Source organism: Diceros bicornis, chromosome 10 (genome assembly GCF_020826845.1).
Source record: "Diceros bicornis minor isolate mBicDic1 chromosome 10, mDicBic1.mat.cur, whole genome shotgun sequence".
NCBI classification, from domain to species: Eukaryota; Metazoa; Chordata; class Mammalia; order Perissodactyla; family Rhinocerotidae; genus Diceros; species Diceros bicornis.
The window spans coordinates 16,438,454-16,457,795 of NC_080749.1; the positions used below are offsets into that span (position 1 = coordinate 16,438,454).

The 19,342-nt window shown below is 34.5% G+C and overlaps 1 protein-coding gene across 4 annotated transcripts in view; it reads right to left on the reverse strand.

Moving 5' to 3' along the window:
• The window catches only part of DPP10 (dipeptidyl peptidase like 10), an 802,065-nt gene that overhangs the window by 115,940 nt on the left and 666,783 nt on the right, over nt 1-19,342 (reverse strand). For all 4 annotated transcript variants that reach the window (XM_058548842.1, XM_058548839.1, XM_058548841.1 and 1 more), the window contains 2 exons: nt 17,353-17,405; nt 17,171-17,252 (listed from right to left, as the gene is read on the reverse strand). In XM_058548842.1, coding sequence (XP_058404825.1) covers nt 17,171-17,252; nt 17,353-17,405 — 135 coding nt within the window. The remainder of the gene's footprint in view (nt 1-17,170; nt 17,253-17,352; nt 17,406-19,342) is intronic.

The following is a 19,342-nucleotide window of genomic DNA, read 5'->3' on the forward strand; positions in this document are numbered from 1 at the left end:
GTTTTTCCTTGAATTATATGAGTTTCAAATAATAATCACAAACTATAAGCACTATGTTAACAATATGAGAGCTGCAAATATTCCCGAGTACTATCTGGGCACTTTGATGAAATTAAACTGGATCCAAATGGCAATCATCAAGGGCTGCAACTAGATTTAAATCACATTGAAATTATGGCAAATACTAATGCCATTTACCCTAATCTTACTGATTAAACTACCATTACCATTAATCAATTCCTTCAATGAGCTACGTAAACAGTATAACAAATAGAAATGGATAGCTATTTGACCATTTAACTATTCATTTTATACAGCAAGCCAAAGACCCAGTTTTTCAAAATCAATGGTCTTAATACACTCATGAAATAATTCAAAATTGGTAAAATCATCTCAAAGGGAACAGGAAGACAAGTGAAATATTATGTGCTGAATTATGACAAGCTGAGAAATATGTAAAAAATGTTCCAAGAAATTATTCTAATCAATGTGTTAGTCGATATTGCTCATTACCAAGGGATTGAACACAACGTATGTCATTGCTGGGCAGGAGTCTTCCACCTGCCACAACCACCAGCAATGCTTCAGATGGTCGACACCCCAGCAGCCTGGACTGCTGGATGAAGAGACGTGAAGCAGACTCTCTCCCCACCCCAGCCAACTTGTGATGGACATATAGCAAGAAGTGAACGTTTGATGTTAAAAGTCATTCAGATTTTGGGGTTGAGAGTAATCACAATGTAAATTAGCCTGCTGTGACTGATTCAACCAGAGACAATGCCTGATACAAACTTATAATAGCAGTCTCTCGTGAACTTTTAGCTAGCTTAAAAGAAAAAGAACAGCAAAATAAAACAGAAATATAATTGAATATTAGATCTATTTTAGCTGAAATATTACTGAAAAGCTATTCCATCTTCACTGGTTTGAGTGATTTTCATTTTAATATTAAATTAGAAAATTGTGAATGATTCAAAAATCCCCGCACATTCTAATGATGTAGATCTGTAAAGTTATAGTCGAATTAGGATAGTATTTGGATTGCCTTCCCCTGTGGCTTGCTTTCTGGGAAAAAAATATTGTAATTAAGAAACTATCGCAGGTAACATGCATTGCTGGCAGGGATGTGGTGAAAGGGGTTCTTTCCCATGTTGACTGTAAAAATATAAAGTGTTATGATCACATGGGAAAGCAAGATGGCAATTGAAAACAAAACATATTCCACCCCACCAGCAATCCCAAACGTAGGACCTTGTCTTGTAAGAAAGAAACAAAAGCACCAATATGTGGAGAATGATGAAGAATGGTATTTATTTCAGCAGTGTTAATGATGGACAAAAAGGAGTCAAAGTGAAAATCCATCAAAGTGAATGTCTAGATTATGATTCACCTGCCTTACGTAATAACATTCACGCTTTGAGGAGAATAAATTAGTGCCACGTAAGTTGACTTGGAGGAGTTTCATTGAGATATTGTCGAGTGACAAGAGGCCCAAAACAAAAAAATGATTTCAACGTAAACCCATTTTTGAGCACCAGATAATGGTAATACGAATACAAACTTATATTAGCAGGAATCTCACCAACAGATATGCATTGGATACTGTCTGTTGGTACTCAACCTCACACTCGCCCATCTATAGTCTTTTATTACTGTGGGTCGTTAGAAGCCTGTAATCTACATTTCCGAGACTCGCTTGCAAACTAGTCATCTCAGCTTCTTTGCTAGATGGATTCTAGTTACTTTCTGCAAAAAGGAGAGAGTTGCTAGTTAGGAATTGGAAGACATTTGCCACTGGCAGTGGCTCTAGCATGCCAGCTTGAGCAATAGTGTCTCGGTAGTAGTTTAAAATATAGATAAACATGAGGAAACTATAGTAATACATATATATATATGCATGTGTATATATACATATATATATATATACATAAACAATGACTATAGAAGGATATATGCTTGCCTTTTAATACGGGTGTATGTGTTGGAAGGTGAAGGTACAGTGAGATAGAGAAGAGTGAAAAACAGATAGTCAAATAGAAAAGATTATGATAAAACACCAAAAAGGCTTGATTACATCTATGCTTGTGTGTAAATTACACAGGTTAGTACCTGTATAATTAAAGTACTAACATTAACTTCAGTGATAATAAAAATAACCACAGTGATTCAGAAATTAGTATGGCATGTGGGCTACACGAACACAAAGTGCTTAATTTATTTTTTTAATTTGAAACTAATGGTAATAGGTTGTTTTCTTAACCTAGAGCAGGGTTTTTCAACTTTGGCACTACTGACATTTACAGCCGGATATTTCTTTGTTGTGGAGGATGGTCCTGACACGGTAGGATGATTAGCAGCATCTCTCGCTTCTACAGACGACATACCAGTAGCAGCCCCTTCCCTCAGTTGTGACAACCAAAAATGTCTCCAGACATTACTCAATGTCCCCTGGAGGGAGGGGCAAAATCACCTCCAGTTAAGAACTACTGATTTTGAGTAAGTTTTTTGCGTTTATATGCTTCATAAATGAAATAATTTAATTCCCCAAACTTTTAAAAGCTAATTTGCAATTTAGCTTTTGTTGTTAGAAAGTACTCTGGGGTTATAAAGATTTTTTATGTGTAGTCTCCATCTTCAGAAAGATTATAATTTTATGTGAAACACAGGTAGGTAAACTTCTAAAACCCAATGAAGAAAAAACACATAATACAGGGCTTAGCCATGAGTGGCAGGTGTCAGGATGGTTCATGGAGACTTTTAAAAGATCCTGAGTTTAACTAGTGTCATAAAGGACAAGGAGTGTGTCCATGGGATTAGGAAGGGGGAGAGGAAGAAACGCCAGGCTGAGGGAACAGAATGAGCTAAAGCAAAAGCTGAACAACTATGGAAATATTAGAACAGTTCTATCAGATTCTGTACCTTCTATATACTTATCGCTGCTCTGAAAGTTATGATGGTGTCAAACCATACAGCAGCCTGAATGCTAGACCAAACAGTTTGAACCCCATTTTTTCAGTAATTGACAGCTTTAAGTTGTTTATGAGCAGGTGAGTGATTAGGAAAATAATTGGTGGCAATAAAAGAAGAGAAGGTGGAAATTGGAGACTGCTGGCAGAGGGAAAATTCAAATATTCTGCTTAATAGTGACGATAATTGTCAAAATGGAATCATTATTCCTAACGTATGACTTCCTGCTTGTGTCTAAAACATTTGCAAATTCTAATGCCGATGTTTTATTATCTTTCACTTGGATCCTTTTAAGCTTCACTCTCCAGAATCAATCATTGCAGTGTTTAACACTAGTATCATACTCTTCAAATCATATGCAAATCTCATCTTTTGCCCTGCCTAATAGCATTTGGGCTTTCAGATAACCATTGCCTTGGCTCCTTTTGGCTCCTGACCCATCAACCATACTCCGATCTCATCACACTCCCTGGTCCAACATTGGCTCCAAAATTTGTGTGGAACCTTTGCTTTTGCTTTACCAGGATCAAATTTTAATTTTCAATCATGCCAACTTATCAATTTCTTAAATAAATTAAGAAATAAATATTTGTTATTAAATGTAACCAAATATTTATTATTAAAATGAATTTAATGTAATATTATTTTGGAAATAAGTGATACCAAAGAAGATTTTGCATTGATTTAGAATCATTATTAGGGACAGATGTTATCATTTTTCAATAAACAAGAAACTTTCATCATACGGACAGTTAAGACATACAATTATGGGGCTGGCCAAATGGCATACTGGTTGGGTTTCTGTGGTCTGCTTTGGCAGCCTGTGGTTTGCGGGTTCAATCCCCGGCCCAGACATACACACTGCTCATCGAGCTATGCTTTGGCGGCATCCCACATACAAAGTAAAGGAAGGTTGGCACAGATGTTAGCTCAGGTCCAATCTTCCTCAGCAAAATAAAAAACAAAACATATAATTATGTATATAATTTTTTTTAACAAGAGAAAGAAAGATTGTATGAATAAGCTCCCTTGTACTTCATCACACACATAAGATGTTGCAAGACATTTAAAATTTTTTAATAAATAAAAATGTTTGAAATATTGAAAGCATATTCCATTAATGGGCCTGGTTCCATTGAATTTGGTAAAATTTTCCCCTTTAAGCCATACGCTATATTTCAATCCAGGAAACATTTTGAGGAATAATTCTTTAAAGCCTTTAAGTATAAACTTATAAATAAAAGTCCTTGTTTTGATTTATAGGTTAGATTCTTTTGGTAATGTGAAAGAATATAAGCAGACAAAAAAAATCCGAGTATTTTGGCTTTATAATTAGAATGGCTAAAATGAAAATGGGCGCCAGAATAAATGTTGCCAAGGATGTAAAGCAACTATAACTTTCACGGACTTCTGGTGGAGAGTAAATTAGTGTAATCACTTTGTAAATTTCTATAAGAGCATTTACCAAAGCAGAACATACGTATAACTATATGATCGAGCAACTCCATCCAAGGTATATATCTAACAGAAATATATATGGCTAGATAGAGAAATTTATATATATATAATATATATAAATTGTAAATATATTTATAATAAATATTTATATTTACTTATCCATTATTATATATTTATTACTTGTAATATAAATATTTATAATAAATATTATTATGAATATAAATATATAATTATATATGAGACAGATTTATATAGAAATAAATAAATATAAATATATAAATATATATATATATATAAAACTCAAGGAACATATACAAGAATGCTCACTGCAGTGCTATTTATAATATACAACAGTGATGTTGCAAGTCAGGACAGTGATTACCCTTGGAGGGGAAGAGTGACTGGTAAAGCACAGAATAGCGATCTTCTGGGATTTGAACTATGTTGTGTTTCTACTCTGGGCACTGTGTAGATGGGAGTGTTCACAAGGATCAGCTCTGCATGTATGTTAAACTTAAAGAAAAAATGTTATGCAGGACTTTTATTAGTAATCATAACTCATTTAAAATATTACCATAAAGAATATCAATATTTCACTGAAAGCCTCAGTGCATTATTCAACTTTATAAAAATTGTTTCTTTAATTTGCCAGTATGTAATAAACTCTGAATGTCCATTTATATAATGCAAAGTAAGCTTTGAGCACAAATTAAATAGTCTGATTACCTCTGACATTTTGGCTCTGAATAAATCTCTCTGTGGTTTATAGAGGACGGTTTTCATTTCCCTGCAGGACCATCTCTGGGATATAGAACAACTCACTCAAATCATTCATGTCACCTTTGTACCAGTACCTGACATTCTAGAAATAGAATCATTATCAGAGAACTCCATCCTTGACATTTGCAATTATTCATATCAGGAAGCCTTTTCAAAGAGTTTTTATTTCTTAAAACCTTTAAAGAACATTACGCATTTTCAAAGAAGTGAAATATATCCCTTTGTCTGAAATTCATAATTATGTAAGTCACTTCCCAGTTCCAAAGCCCTTTTTTCCATGCTTTTTTAGGAGAAAAATGGATACCAGATTAAAGCTAGAAAACAGATAACTGAAGACTAACTCCAATCAATGAAATGTAACAGCAGACTACTTTTGGCTACATCAGTTCAAAAAAACATATTTAGGGTAAGAGAAGATCTTATGATAAATAGATCATTTTGATAATTGAAAAAATTTATAAAAAGATCTATGAGCCTCAAGTAATAAACTGGGACCCATAGAAGACAGTCATCAACATTGTTATATTATTAAAAAATATCCTTATGTACTGACTTATGTGTGTCAAAATGCTAGAGGATGGTATTATCTAGTCATTGTATATCCATTTCCTCCTGTACTCCACCATCTTCTCTTGAATTTTTCCTTCAGTACCCCATCTTCTTGCCTTATTTCCCTTCTTCTAGTCCTCCATCATAAACCAAATACGTACCTAGCACCATTTATATGCTAGGCACTGTGCTAAGCCTTGGATGTATAAAGATAAGATCTTATGATCTAATGTGACTTTCCAATACAAGCACACACAAATTAATGTAGCTGTGGCAGGTAAAAAAATAAAACCAATGTATAAGGACATTAATTGAGGGGAAAATGTTACTGTCTCATATGTGTCATGGCAGTAGAACTTGAAATGGAAAATAAAAATAAAAGCAAAAGTGTGAAAAATGGGATTTCTATTAGAAAGACATGGGATCTAATCCTGGCAGTGCTCTTTGTAAGACTGGACAGTTAAGTTACTTTACCCCTCTGACACTTAGTTTCCTCATCCACAACGTGGTGATATTAACACTTCTCCTTGTGGTATACAGGATTAAAGAAACCAAAATCAGTTCATGGAGGTAAGGTCTATGAACCTGTACAGAGATGCTCAATTTCTAAAAAATTAATTGAAGCTAGTAAGTAATTTGCCATAAAAGATATTATCATAATTTGAGGAGAATCAAATATTCTTATCAAGTTGTCCTAAAAAGAAGCTTAAGCATCTGAAGATGGTAAATTAATGACTTTACTCCCTGTTTCTCTATATCAGCTACATAGTGTACATTTTTTCTCTTATTTGGCCACTCAGATCTGACTTCCTTTCTTCTTTTGGAGGATTCTTGCATTACGTGAGTACTGGGGGGAAATAGAGCCTCGTCTCCAATCATAAAAACAAAAGCCAGATGAAACATCCCTAAGTCATGACCCCACCATAACTCTGAATCTTGAAGGAATGGAGTTGCAGTTGAGAAATGATTCACAAGAGGAACAGTGAACGCTCAAAGGTCCAGCAAGGGCTGAGGTGAAATGCTCACTGATGTAGCTGCCAGCTGAAGCATCGCACTCTAATCAAGTTTTCCTGAATATATTCAACAACGTGTGGCTCCTCATGACTCCTGTTCATTTTCCAGTCCTGGACTTCCAATCTTCTCATTGATCCTGAGAGCTTTCAGAAATCTTTTCAATGAATTCATTTTCTCTTGAAATGAACCTGAGCCATTTCTTTTGCTAACTTCCGGGAATCCTAATTGCCAGGCGGCATGCAACTGTTTAACCTTCAAACCTTCATGGGTAAGAAAGTCCTTCACTGTCATCTATGTTGGGAGCAAGCTGAATTAACCCCTCTTTTTTCCCAGCTAGCTGTCCTCCCTCCCATCCATCCGAAGACTAGCAAAAAGCACGGTGCAGATGCACTTTAGCCTCTGATGTTAAAACAATTTGTTTTTATACTTGTATCGTAACTCCTTCTATTTAAAATAGGGACTCCAAAATTCTTAAAGAGATTCCATGAAGACGGGTTGATGGAGACTGTAAGAAATTCTCATATGCTTGTCAATGAGTCTGTGCCTAATGCTTTCCAGTTTATAGGCAAGCTGATAGGAAAACAAATTGAAAATGCAGAAGGTGGAACCAGCCTTGGCTATCTCCCATGCACATTTTCCCCACAGCTCTAGACTCTTTATTCCACTTCATGCAATTTCAAGGCATCCGTGGCCACAAATGAAGAAATATAGGTTTTTTTTTCAATACAAAGACATCCAAACATTTTTTACTATATCCTCCAAAAATACTGGATATCAGTAAAATAACCATAGAAAAGTGGACTTAGTAATGAAATGTCTATGTCTAGAATTAATTTGTCTATTCTAGTTAATGTTCTTATGAACTTAAATTTACTTGAGCCAATGATGAACTGAGGATGAGAAGCATTTAAATTCGAGCATAACTTGGAATCCAGAATAAACAGCACTTGAAATATTTCCCTGCTTGTTTTTTTCCCTGTAGGAGTCTATAGAAATGGCAATCCCTTGTGCTTTAGTTAATCTGTCTGCTACAATGGGGTACAATTAAACCCTACCTATGATGTATGTGTAACTGCAACACAATATGCCCTAATAACTTTTTATTTTGTGGATGAAAGCATGTGAGAGGATGTTTAAAAGAGTAATTTCTGATTCTCTGTAATTCATGTTCGGTTGTTTGCAGTAGATTATTCACTGCCATCCCCCGATCAGTTCTCACTTGTATCCATCCAAGAAAATGACAAAATAGAATCTTTCTGTCAGTGCTTTGACTGTGACTTTGCCCAATTAAAGAAGTATTCTATTACTCAGCATTCCATAAAGAGTAAATGCTACTAAATTCTGTAGGCTAAAATTCTAAGCAAAGTGCACTGTTTAGGTCTTACGTATTAATCCACCTATAAGGCAACCTCTGCCTTAGCAAATCTCATCCACTTGCCATCACATATTTATGTATTTTGTCTGTATTTGTTTAATTTGCTTCTTCCTTGGAGAGGTATTGACACATAACAGAAAAATCTACCTTCGACAAAACAATTTTATGGACTTCCTGTGAAATAATACTTTTTTCAAATGCTGATGTCAGATGATATTGTACATTTAATATTATTATTATTATTTTATTTTGTGAGGAAGATGAGCCCTGAACTAACATCCATGCCAATTCTCCTCTTTTTGCTGAGGAAGACTGGCCCTGGGCTAACATCTGTGCCCATCTTCCTCCACTTTATTTGGGACGCCACCACAGCATGGCCTGACAAGCAGGATGTGGCTGCATGCCCAGGATCCGAACCTGGGCCGCCAGCAGCGGAGCGCACGCGCACTTAACCGCTACGCCATGGGGCCGGCCCCCTGATATTATTTTTAAAAATGTGTAAATATATATTTACTATTGGGGAAAATATTTTTAAATTTTTAATGAAGAAAGTTTAAAGATGAAAAAAGATGGCAAGTTATGTGTGTGGGGGTATACATGGAGGTGTGATGGTTACACAGTTAACTCATTCATTTACAATTCTACTTCATGCCTAATATGTACCATGTCCATGAGACAGCATTGTCTAAATCTTAGCTCCTGTTGTTCATGAATTCACAGTTTAAAATAAGAAAGATAAGGGAAAAGCCAATTATTTACAAAATATGGTATTTCTATGATATAGTGGTGACAAAGCATTATTGGCGTGTGAGCGAAAGATATGAGATAGTCTGAACCTGATTGAAGAATAGGAGGGTCAGAAAAGGCTTCAGATGAGACATGAAATTCTAGCTGAGCCTATAAGTTCCAGGCGATTTTGCTAGACAGAGAAAAGAAAAACAATATTCCAGGCAGAAGAAATAGCATAGGCAAAGGCAGATTTAGATGATCAGATGCTGGAAACAGAGTGTATAGAAAAAACAGACAGGAAAAGAGGAGAAATGACAAGGCAAAGAGATGTGTGTTAGACAGTGAATGGGGCCAGACCATAGATATAAAAGAGTTATTGGACAACTGGGAAGAAGTGGGGGAAACATACAGAGATAAGAAGAAGACGCTTTCTTAACAATTTTCCTTTTACTGGTTTGAATGATCATTCTGAAAACCAGTTTCATTCAGAAATTGACTAGAATAACATTAATCAATTTGTGGAGAAACAAAGATGGATAGTGTCTTGAAAAATTTGTAGTCATGATCTTAGAAACTTTCATTTCACTTTGAATTAATCTGAACAATTATTTTCCGTGCCCTTGGTTCTAGCTGAGAAGCAGGGAGTGAAATGGGATTTCAATGATACTGTAGTTTTAGCAACTAAGGCAAAGGACATCTCAGACTGAAAGCTCCACCTTTCCTATGTGGGTCTCCTGATTCTACAGGTATTAATATAGTAAACAAATAATATGCCCTCTGTTAAAATTGACTGCTTTTCACATTAGCCTTTGGTGGGAGGTGGGTGTGTTTCCAAGTTTGATGCGTATAATACATTAATGTTAGAACAGACAACACAGAGATTAAAAAAAATAGAAAAACAGATGTTTAGACAGATAGCAAGATGCTGTTGGGGAAAGTCCAAATTCAGCCTCCACTGATGACTTGGTATCATAACTCTTGAAGAGATATAATATGATCAAGGAGCAAATGAACAGCGGGATCCTGGGGTGGATATCGCCATTGCATACACATTTATACATGGAGGAAGGGATAAGAAAAGATGAAAAGAGATGCTTGATTTGAGCTAACTTTCAGAACAGTTTCCTTGAAAAGACTTTTCTGGGAATTTAAAAGTAATAAGAAGAAGGATGAAAAAGAGAAGGAGGGCAATGACGAGGAGGAGAATGAGAATTGAGAAAATACACCCAGAGTTTATTTCCTCAAAATCATTTAGGCTGCATAGGCTGCAAGTCTGCTGTCCAGAATCCTTTGTCACACAATCTAAGCAACAGGATATCTTATAATAGCATTTATCCTACCAAAGAAGACCGTCAAGCTTCCTATGGATCCCATCATCGCAGCGATTAAGTCTCCTTGCCCTGGCCTAGGGGTCACCTCCCTCACATAGACTTTACTGACTAAATCTATGTCACTTATTCCTATTTGCATCAGTCATCCCAAGATTATAACTATTTCCACTAACAACTGATCCTCCACCATGCCATCGGCCCTATAATAGTGCTCAGTACTCCCTGGCCCTTTACCAGCTCAACTTTCCTTATTCTTTCCCCCTGCACATGAAAACTGGCACTCTGATACCAACCAGCTTCCCTCTACTCTGTTTCTTCCCTCAAGGTTCCTTCTCCCTCTTCACCATAACTGAACCCCAGTCTCCCTTGAGGACATCACTACCCAGCAGCCCTCTGTAGTGACTTCTGCTTATTATCTCATACCTCAAGATGCTAATTGCTCCCTATTATTCCTTTAGAACATAATTTTTCCACCTCGTTATAAAAAATCCTTGTCATATGAGTCATGCCAATCAGCTTTACCGTTCTCTGGCTCTTCAACGTAGAGAAGTGATATTCTAAAACAGTAGTTCTAGTAATAGGGGGGCATTGTATGAAAAAAAGAGTTCCATGTTCTAGGGCAAGGCTTAACAAACTGTGGTGAATGAGCAAAGTCTAGTTTGCCCCTGTTATAGTATGGCCCACGAGCTGAGAATGGTTTTTGCAGACCAACATGTGTAATCCATTTGATGAGAGGGAACACTTACTTGGAAACTCAATTAAGTAAAAAGTTTTCCCACAAATCATAATTTCCTTCTTCTCTTTAGTAGGCATGTATTACAAAACAGTGTACTTAATTAATATTTTATTTTGAATTACCTCAATAAAATTTTGTGGCAATTTGTTTTGTCTTGTTATATAAGTGCCTACATAATACCCTCGATTTTGCCTCTTGTCCTGCAAAACCAACAATATTAACTATCTGGCCCTATTCAGGAAAAGTTCACTGACCTTTGTTCTACGGTAAAACAACTAAGAAATACTGAATTAAACAAAATTAGAGAGTTTCTTTCTTTCTTTCTTTTTTGTAAATTCAGGATACTTCAAAGCTTTTGCTAATTTCATCATGAATCATTGATATCCATGATATTATATTGCATTTCCTAAATCATTTGACCACGACATTTTTTAAATCAGAACAGCTTGCAGGCCAAATATTTTAAGAAAAACTTTCATAAATGCATTTTAAAATAGGTCCTATTGCTTAAAACATAGGAACTGGTTTATGGATCATTATATGCATCCTTAAGGACCAATTATTTCCACAGCTGTCAAGTTGCATAACACTTCCCCAAGGTGTGGGTCAACCCTATGTCAGTAACGTTCAGTAGCAATAACGAAACACATCTTGAAGAATTAAATATTAAGGATTAACTGGAACTAATGTGATCAACTTAGAGCAATATTTTCATATTTTCCTTAAAAACAGGGGTGAGGATCTCTCAAATCAACTGATCCATATTTACACATTATCTTTACTTTAAGTGTATGTCTACTCAAATACATGATACTTAATAGGGAAGCCTTTTTCCAGACTGGCTTCACCTGTCAGCTTTCCATCCTTTTCCCCTTGGATCCACCATTTTCTTATTGCTTTAGAGTCATACATAAGAAGTTAACTCTCATCCTTGTTATTTTTGGGGCCTCCTCACATGCCCATGTTTTAATCAAAATCCACAGAAATAATTCTTATCCATACTATTTACAACCTATGCAGCTTTTTTTTCAGACGCATAAGTGTAATGGGTTAGCATTTCAATCTTTATTAGTGGGCTTGTCACTTCAGTGGATTCCATACCACTCCATGGTGGTATATCCATGACTGGATATACAAAGGGGAAGACTCAGAGACAAAGGAGCAGTGTGTCACTCTCTGGAAATTGCAAAGAGTTTGGTTCAAGTAGAGAAAAATCTGTGCTTCTACTCTGCAATGGAGTGGCAGGAGCTAGATGATGTGTCACTTCAGTCACATCTTGTGTGTCACATCAATGACATTGTGTGTCACTTCAATGACATTTCATAAACTTGTGAGAGCAGTTAAGGATCTGTATTTTTTACACATGTCTCTGCAGACAGTGGATGGATTAGAGTGGCTAGGAATTGGATACTTCTAATATTCATTAGCAATTGTCTTGCAATTTCTAATATTCATTTAGAAAATAAGCTGCAAAAATATTTAGTGAAAGATGATGAGACTGAATTAAGTATGTTATTGTAGGAAAAGACAAGTGGAAATCAAATCAATAGCTATCACTTATTGAATGCTTACTATGCTGTGATGGTTAATTTGTTTGTTAATTTGGCTAGGTTATGGTGCCTGACTATTTGATTTAAAACTAATCTTGTCATGAAAGTAGTTTGCAGATGCAACTGACATAATCAGTTGATTTTAAGTAAAGAATAATGTGGGTGGTCCTTATCAAATCAGGTGAATTCCTTAACAACAAAAACAGGTTTCCCGAAGAAGAATGACTTCTGCCCCAAGACTGTAGCTCAAGATTGCAACATTAACTCCTATCTGAGTTTCCAGCCTGCTAGACTGTCCCCATAATTGCATGATCCAATTCCTCAAAATCTCCCGCGCTCTCTCTCTCTCTCTCTCTCCCTCTCTCTCTCTCTCTCTCGTTCTCTCTCTATAATGAGATTATAGATAAGTATATTTTATTTTTTATATATGAATTTATATAACTATATGAATTTTCAATATGTCCTATGAGTGATTTTTACTTTTATATGACAAAGTTAATTTTAAAAAGAAAAAAGACATACCATCTTAAACCAGAAGCCTTTTCAATTCAATTACTAATATATTTTTCCTGTTTTAGGACCCACTGTGTCTTTTTATAATACATTTACCACAGCTAAAGTGGTCCACTCACCACCTTCTCTAAATAATGCATGTTGTATCGTGTCAGAGATTTTTCCCACAGTTTGCCACATCCAAATCACCTTCCCCCGCACCTAGTGTTACTGAAACATTCTCCGTTCTTTGTGTTCTAATTCAACCCTCTTTACCCAGAAATTATGTCAATCTCTTACCTCTCTTCTCTACAGCCAGGGATCTTTTACAGCAAATAAAATTAGAAACTGAAAATTAAGGACGAGAAATTAATTGTCCTTAGTTTGTAAACGCTACAGGACTCTTTAATCAATGTAATGCAAAACTAATTAAAGTATTGTAATGACTCATCTCTAATAAAATCATATTGCTGACTTTGCTGATGGCTTCAAATATGGATAAAGCCTGTCATATTCACATAAAATGGACCATTAGCCATTCGTAAAGAAGTGTGCTTAATTTATATTGAATTTATGTTTACAAGCACACAAAAGATAACCTTGAAAAATATGGAATTTACCCTAAAACTTTCCCAAAGGACTTTGGAAAATGCGATTACAAAGAATTTAGGATTAGTTCTTCCCAAAACTGAAATTAAAATTCAGGCTTTTAAAAATCTTTTTTAAAATAATAAAAATTAACACCCTAAAATACTATATGCCAAATACTTTTCAAAGTGCTTTATATTTATACATTAAACACCAGAACAGCACTATTAGTAAAGTACTGCTATTGTCGCCACTTTAAAGATAAGGAAATTTAGGCACATAGAGACTAAATAATATACTCAAGGTCAAAAGCTAGTAAGTAGTGGATTCAGGATTCAATCACCTGCAAAATGACTGCTGTGAGAGGACTTATGATTTTTGTAAACTTTAAGTATTTTTATAATTTTCTAAAATATATTGAAAAACAGGAAATCAATAGCAAATAGGAATCATTAAAGAAAATGCAAGCAACTGATACTATTTCCTTGAGTGTATTAAACTATTATTTTGGCATAGGTGTAGGTTCCTCTCAAGCTTGAAGAATAAGACAGTCATTTAAAACCAACCTAAGTTTTAAAGATTTTCTTGAGCACTCTCTAGTGTCATAAACATGAAGTTATCTCGGGTTTCCGGGTTCTGGAATTTTGTGTGTTTCCAATTTGCCTCTGCCCCAGTGGACTAGCTGTCCTGTCGACAGCATCAGAGTGAAACAGGTAGGCTAGAGCACCCACCCACCTCTTGGTGCCCACTCACCACTGTCCGTGGACACATTGACTGGTGCCTTCTCTGAACCAAACCTGCCATCTTAATATCTAGCATATCCTATGCAGCTTTTGCTGTCAATCTTCAGGAATATCATAATGCAATGGATCTAGACACAGTCCTACATAAGTATATTAAATACACCATTTTAAAATTTCTCTAAATATACATATGATAAAGGCAAACATATCATTTATAATCTATAGTATCTGAACCATTGCCTTATTTTTTCATTTTAAATCACTGTCTTGTTTTCGTCATAATTATTTAATCAACTATTCAACAATTTAGTGCGGATATGGCAGTGAAAACAGGGTATTACGTCAGATTTCTTTGTGAAACACAACCATAAAGATGTTTAAGCAGCTTCACGTCTAATGTCTGGCAACTTTGTATACACTTCTTTCAATATTTCTGGGTAAACCTTTGTTTTCTCAATGTCTGTTTTGTCTGAGTCCATAAAACCATGTTAAACATGTGGAGAATTAAAGACCAGGGATAATAATTTATTTTACTCTTGAATCTTTTCTATATTATAAGTAGTTTTTCCTTTAATCCTTTCATGTTCTCCCTTCTTCTCTGTCCCAATCATTTTGAAAGTAAAAATTTTAAAATAATTTCAATATTTAAAAAAATAGAATATAATATATTATATAAATGAGGCCAATAAGCAGAGTCAAATGCCCTCATGTTACTGATGATGAAAATGAAGTACCAAAAGGAAAAATGCCTTGGCCAGGGTCACTTGACCAACCACTGGCAAAGACTTTATCTCAGGTGTATTCACTTCCAGAATATTTCAGGGTCCAGAAGTTTTTCCAGTGAAAAGAAGCATTGTTTAGTAACAGTATATTATTCTACATCCTTCTTGTGATATGAAATATCTAGTACTACTTCCTTATTTCATCAATCAGCTTATGAAAGTATTTCTTAGATTTACAAAATGAAAAAAAATAATAATTTTATGCTCCTTCTTAAGGGAAATATTTATACTTTCCAAATTAATTATCATAATGAAAGAATAGTAGAGATGTTTCTATTTTATATCTGAGGAACTTGAGGTCCATGGGAAATAAGAGACACACCTCAGCCCCCCCAGCTGCTGTTGAAGCAGCAATTCTAATTTAAAAAAAACATCTAGAGGATTCTAACTTCTGTTAAAGGATTCTGTTAAGAGTTAGAGTTAGGGTTGGTCAATCAGAATTATTATAGGTAAATAGAGTAAATATATTGAGAAGAGTTTCAAGAATTTCAATTTCAATTCAATTCAAAACTGACAGAACTCTAAAGAAAAAGATCACATATGCATCATCACTAGAAGAAATAAAAATCTTCAAAATATAATTATTAAGGCTGATCTAAAGGACACATGTAGAACACTGTGCCTATCACATGGAAAACATTTATAAAAGTTTACATTAAGCCATAAACAAGTCTTATCAATTTCAAAGTCACTATTACAAACATTTGTTTTTGAACTCTACAAATTAGTTTTAAAGCCAATTCCATATTTTTACAAATTTAAAAACAAATACCAAAATAACCCACCTGAAATACGAACATACAATAAAAATTGAAAAAAAAATTCAAATTAAATTCTATTAAAATATTACCATCAAATTTGTTGAATGAAGTTTAAGCAAAATTTAGAGAAAAATATATAGTCTTCAGTATTTATATTAGAAAAGAAAAATAAAATACTAATATTATTATAGAAAGTATCAAATAAATTTAAAATTTGGCTTTTTGAGGAGACAAATGTGAAATTTACAAATATCAAACAAAATTGATCAGGAAAAAAGAGAGAAAGTACTTACAAATAATATTAGGAAGGAAGAAAAATACAACAAATGCCAAGATTAAAAGAATACTTTTTAAGTTATTACAATATCATGCTAAAAATTGGAAATTTAAGTAAGATGGATTTTTAGAAATGTACAGATTACCAATACTAATTCAAATGTAAAACTTAATCTTATAGCCATAATAGAATAAGTTTTTTAAAATATTCCCACAAAAGACCCCACATCATACCTACATACATTTGTCAGGTAGCTAGGGCAAGAAGATTTTAATAAAATAGAAAGTATAAAAATTGAAATGGAAGTAATAATGTCATTATTAACAAGTAATATGATAATCTGGAAAAATTAGGTGTTGGTGATGCTATGGAACAAAGGGAACTCTCACAACGTTGCTGGTAGGAGTATAAACACAAACAATTTAGAAATCCATTTGGCAATGCTTACAACGTTTCATCACGCACATGTCATATGAGCAAGCAGTACCTCTTCCTGAGCAGTATTCCCTTGGAGTCCTTATATGGGCACCATGAGACATGTACAAGAGCATAGTGTTGCTCAAACTTCTTTTATATATCAATAATTCTCTTTTTGAGTTTGTGATAATTTCAAAATATGATGAAAAATCCTCTTAAGAGAATATTGTCAAGTGTAAACTTCTGTCTTAAATTTTTACCCTGAACAATGCTTTAAAAATGCATAGTCTGTTTTTTGAGTTTTGCATGACAAGCGACATTATTATGTAATGGAAATTTCACAAAACTAGGTCCTAGTATTCTTGGATCTCTTCAAGCTTTCATTATTAACTAGCAGTTTAATCATACATTACTCTATAAACTTGTTTTGTGTTTTAATTAATTTATAATACTAGTATTATTGGACACATTCTTCAGTTAGAATACCAAATAAAAGATATAGAGTTAAATTTAAAAATATCAAGTATAATAGGGCAATTTTTAGAACAAAGTAGTTTCCGTAAACATGTTCCATAGGGCCATGGTGGAGAGTACTTGGTGCCCACCAATGTCTGTCCTTACCAGCTGCTGTCCTTGGACTCCCCAGGCTGCATACTGCAAGACGGAGTCCTCTACTTCTGGAGGATTTAACTCCCAAACTTCCCTTGAAAAAAGGTAAATATTTTTACATGAACAAATTGACATCTACACCAACAATTTAGTTCAACAATTGCTCATGAAAACCAGAAAATCAAAGAACTTACCTAGTGTGTATGTTGTAAATCACATATGAAGCAGTATACGAATACTGAAAAATCTGAAATTTAAAAAAAAGAAGAGTTATCAACTCTAGTTTGGAATACAGGCTGTATCTTAATGTGTATATATGTTCTTGACAAAATCCAGGAAATCCGAGAATTTGTTTTAGAGAAAAATTAAAATGTGAAATATTCCAGTCCTGGAGTTTATTATCTTCTCTGAGCCTTACTGGAATACCCTCCTAACTCTTCTTCCCACCCTCAATCCCATGCCTTCTTCAATCCACTCTATACTTAGTATAATTGTACTATATTGATTTCTAGTTCACAGTTTTCAGTGATTCCTCATTGCCTATAAAATAAAGTTTAAACTGCTTCAGTGTTCCAGAATTTTGGTATTTTGGGTCTACATGCTTTTCCACCCTTATCATCCACTACTTCCCTTTACCTAGTCTATATTTCAGTCACAGATGAATTTCCCTTGTATATCCTGAACTTCTTCTGTGTTATTTTCCTAGGACATCTTACCATAAGTCAGGTGGAAATTTTCCCTCTTTCTAATACAGCTTCTGAATAAAGCTTATATTCATCCTCTCAATTGAAATCCACCTCTCTCACAGTTTACTCTTTGATTCTTAGGACTCTTCTCACCCTGTAGTATGAGCTATATAAATATTTTAACTATATGTCTCCTTTTCCCACCAGAATGTCGTCAGGTCCAGATGAGTATGACCTTTGCATCCTCCACATTACCTAGTACAGTGTCGCGTTTGGATGCAACATACCACAGATATTTGTTGAGTAATGATTTTGATGGGGAAAAACTCTTGCAGCTTGAAGTGTTTGTTGGTGGAGACAAAGAAGGATAACACTCTCTACTCATCCATAGTAATAGTTGAAAACCATATATTACATAGTTGGTTGCAAGTATGTGATCTTCAAGAGATTTTAGTACTATCTTATAAAGAACTCTGTTTCTGTCTAAAGGCCGTCTTCCCAAGGATCACAGCACCCGTGACAGGGTGACATTAAATCCCAAACATAGGACCACAGTGGATAATGCAAAACAACCTCTATAATTTGGTTCTTACTAGGTAGAGACAATGAAATAGTGGAATATAGAAGAATTGAGGAAAACTGCAAAAGATGGTTTAGGGAAAAAGATGATGAGTATGTTATATTTCAGTGAAAATTATTTTACTCTAAGCTATGTGGATATAGTGAAAAAAATTCTCTTTCTAGCTATAATAAGTTATAATATTATTTCTGGGATTTACAGAACATATATTGATATTTTCATTTTTCAGTATGCAATTATAAAGTTTCTTTTATTCCTGTAGTGGATGTACATTATACAAATATTATAATACTGTCAATTAAAACTCCCTAGAAGTCAACTTGTTATTTCTTCTCACTGCAATAACAGCTTCAATTAAACATGATTAGCCACATATTTGGTAAAGCAATACTAGCGTTCTCTCTTTGTATTGAAATTACAATCCTTTCCCCATTTGTTATAGTATTGTGTTTTACAATGCAGCTTTATTCTCCCATTCCTTTTGGAATAACAATTAAATCAGAGATTGCCTTCACTATAGAGATATAGAAGCAAAAATAATTTTTCCTGGTGTCTATTTTAGTATTCACATTTTATTCTACAAAATTCCATATTTGACTACAAATTTTAAAGCTTGAATTTACTACTCTAACTGACAAAGAGGTGAGAAATGTGATCACTTCTATAAACATTTTTCTTTTTTATCTCAGAAAGTTCTGTTGCCAAAGGAAACTGCCAAGTGAGCACTTGGTCTTCAAAGCAGACGAATGTGTCAATGATGTTATGGGTAAAAGGAGATTATTCTTTCCATCTGTTAATCACCTAACACACTGTACCTGAATTCTAGGCTTACATCCATCTTTAGAGAAAGAGTTCCTGTGCATTACTCTTTTGGTCAAAGCAGGCCAAAGCAACCACTGAGACAAAGCCAGATATAAG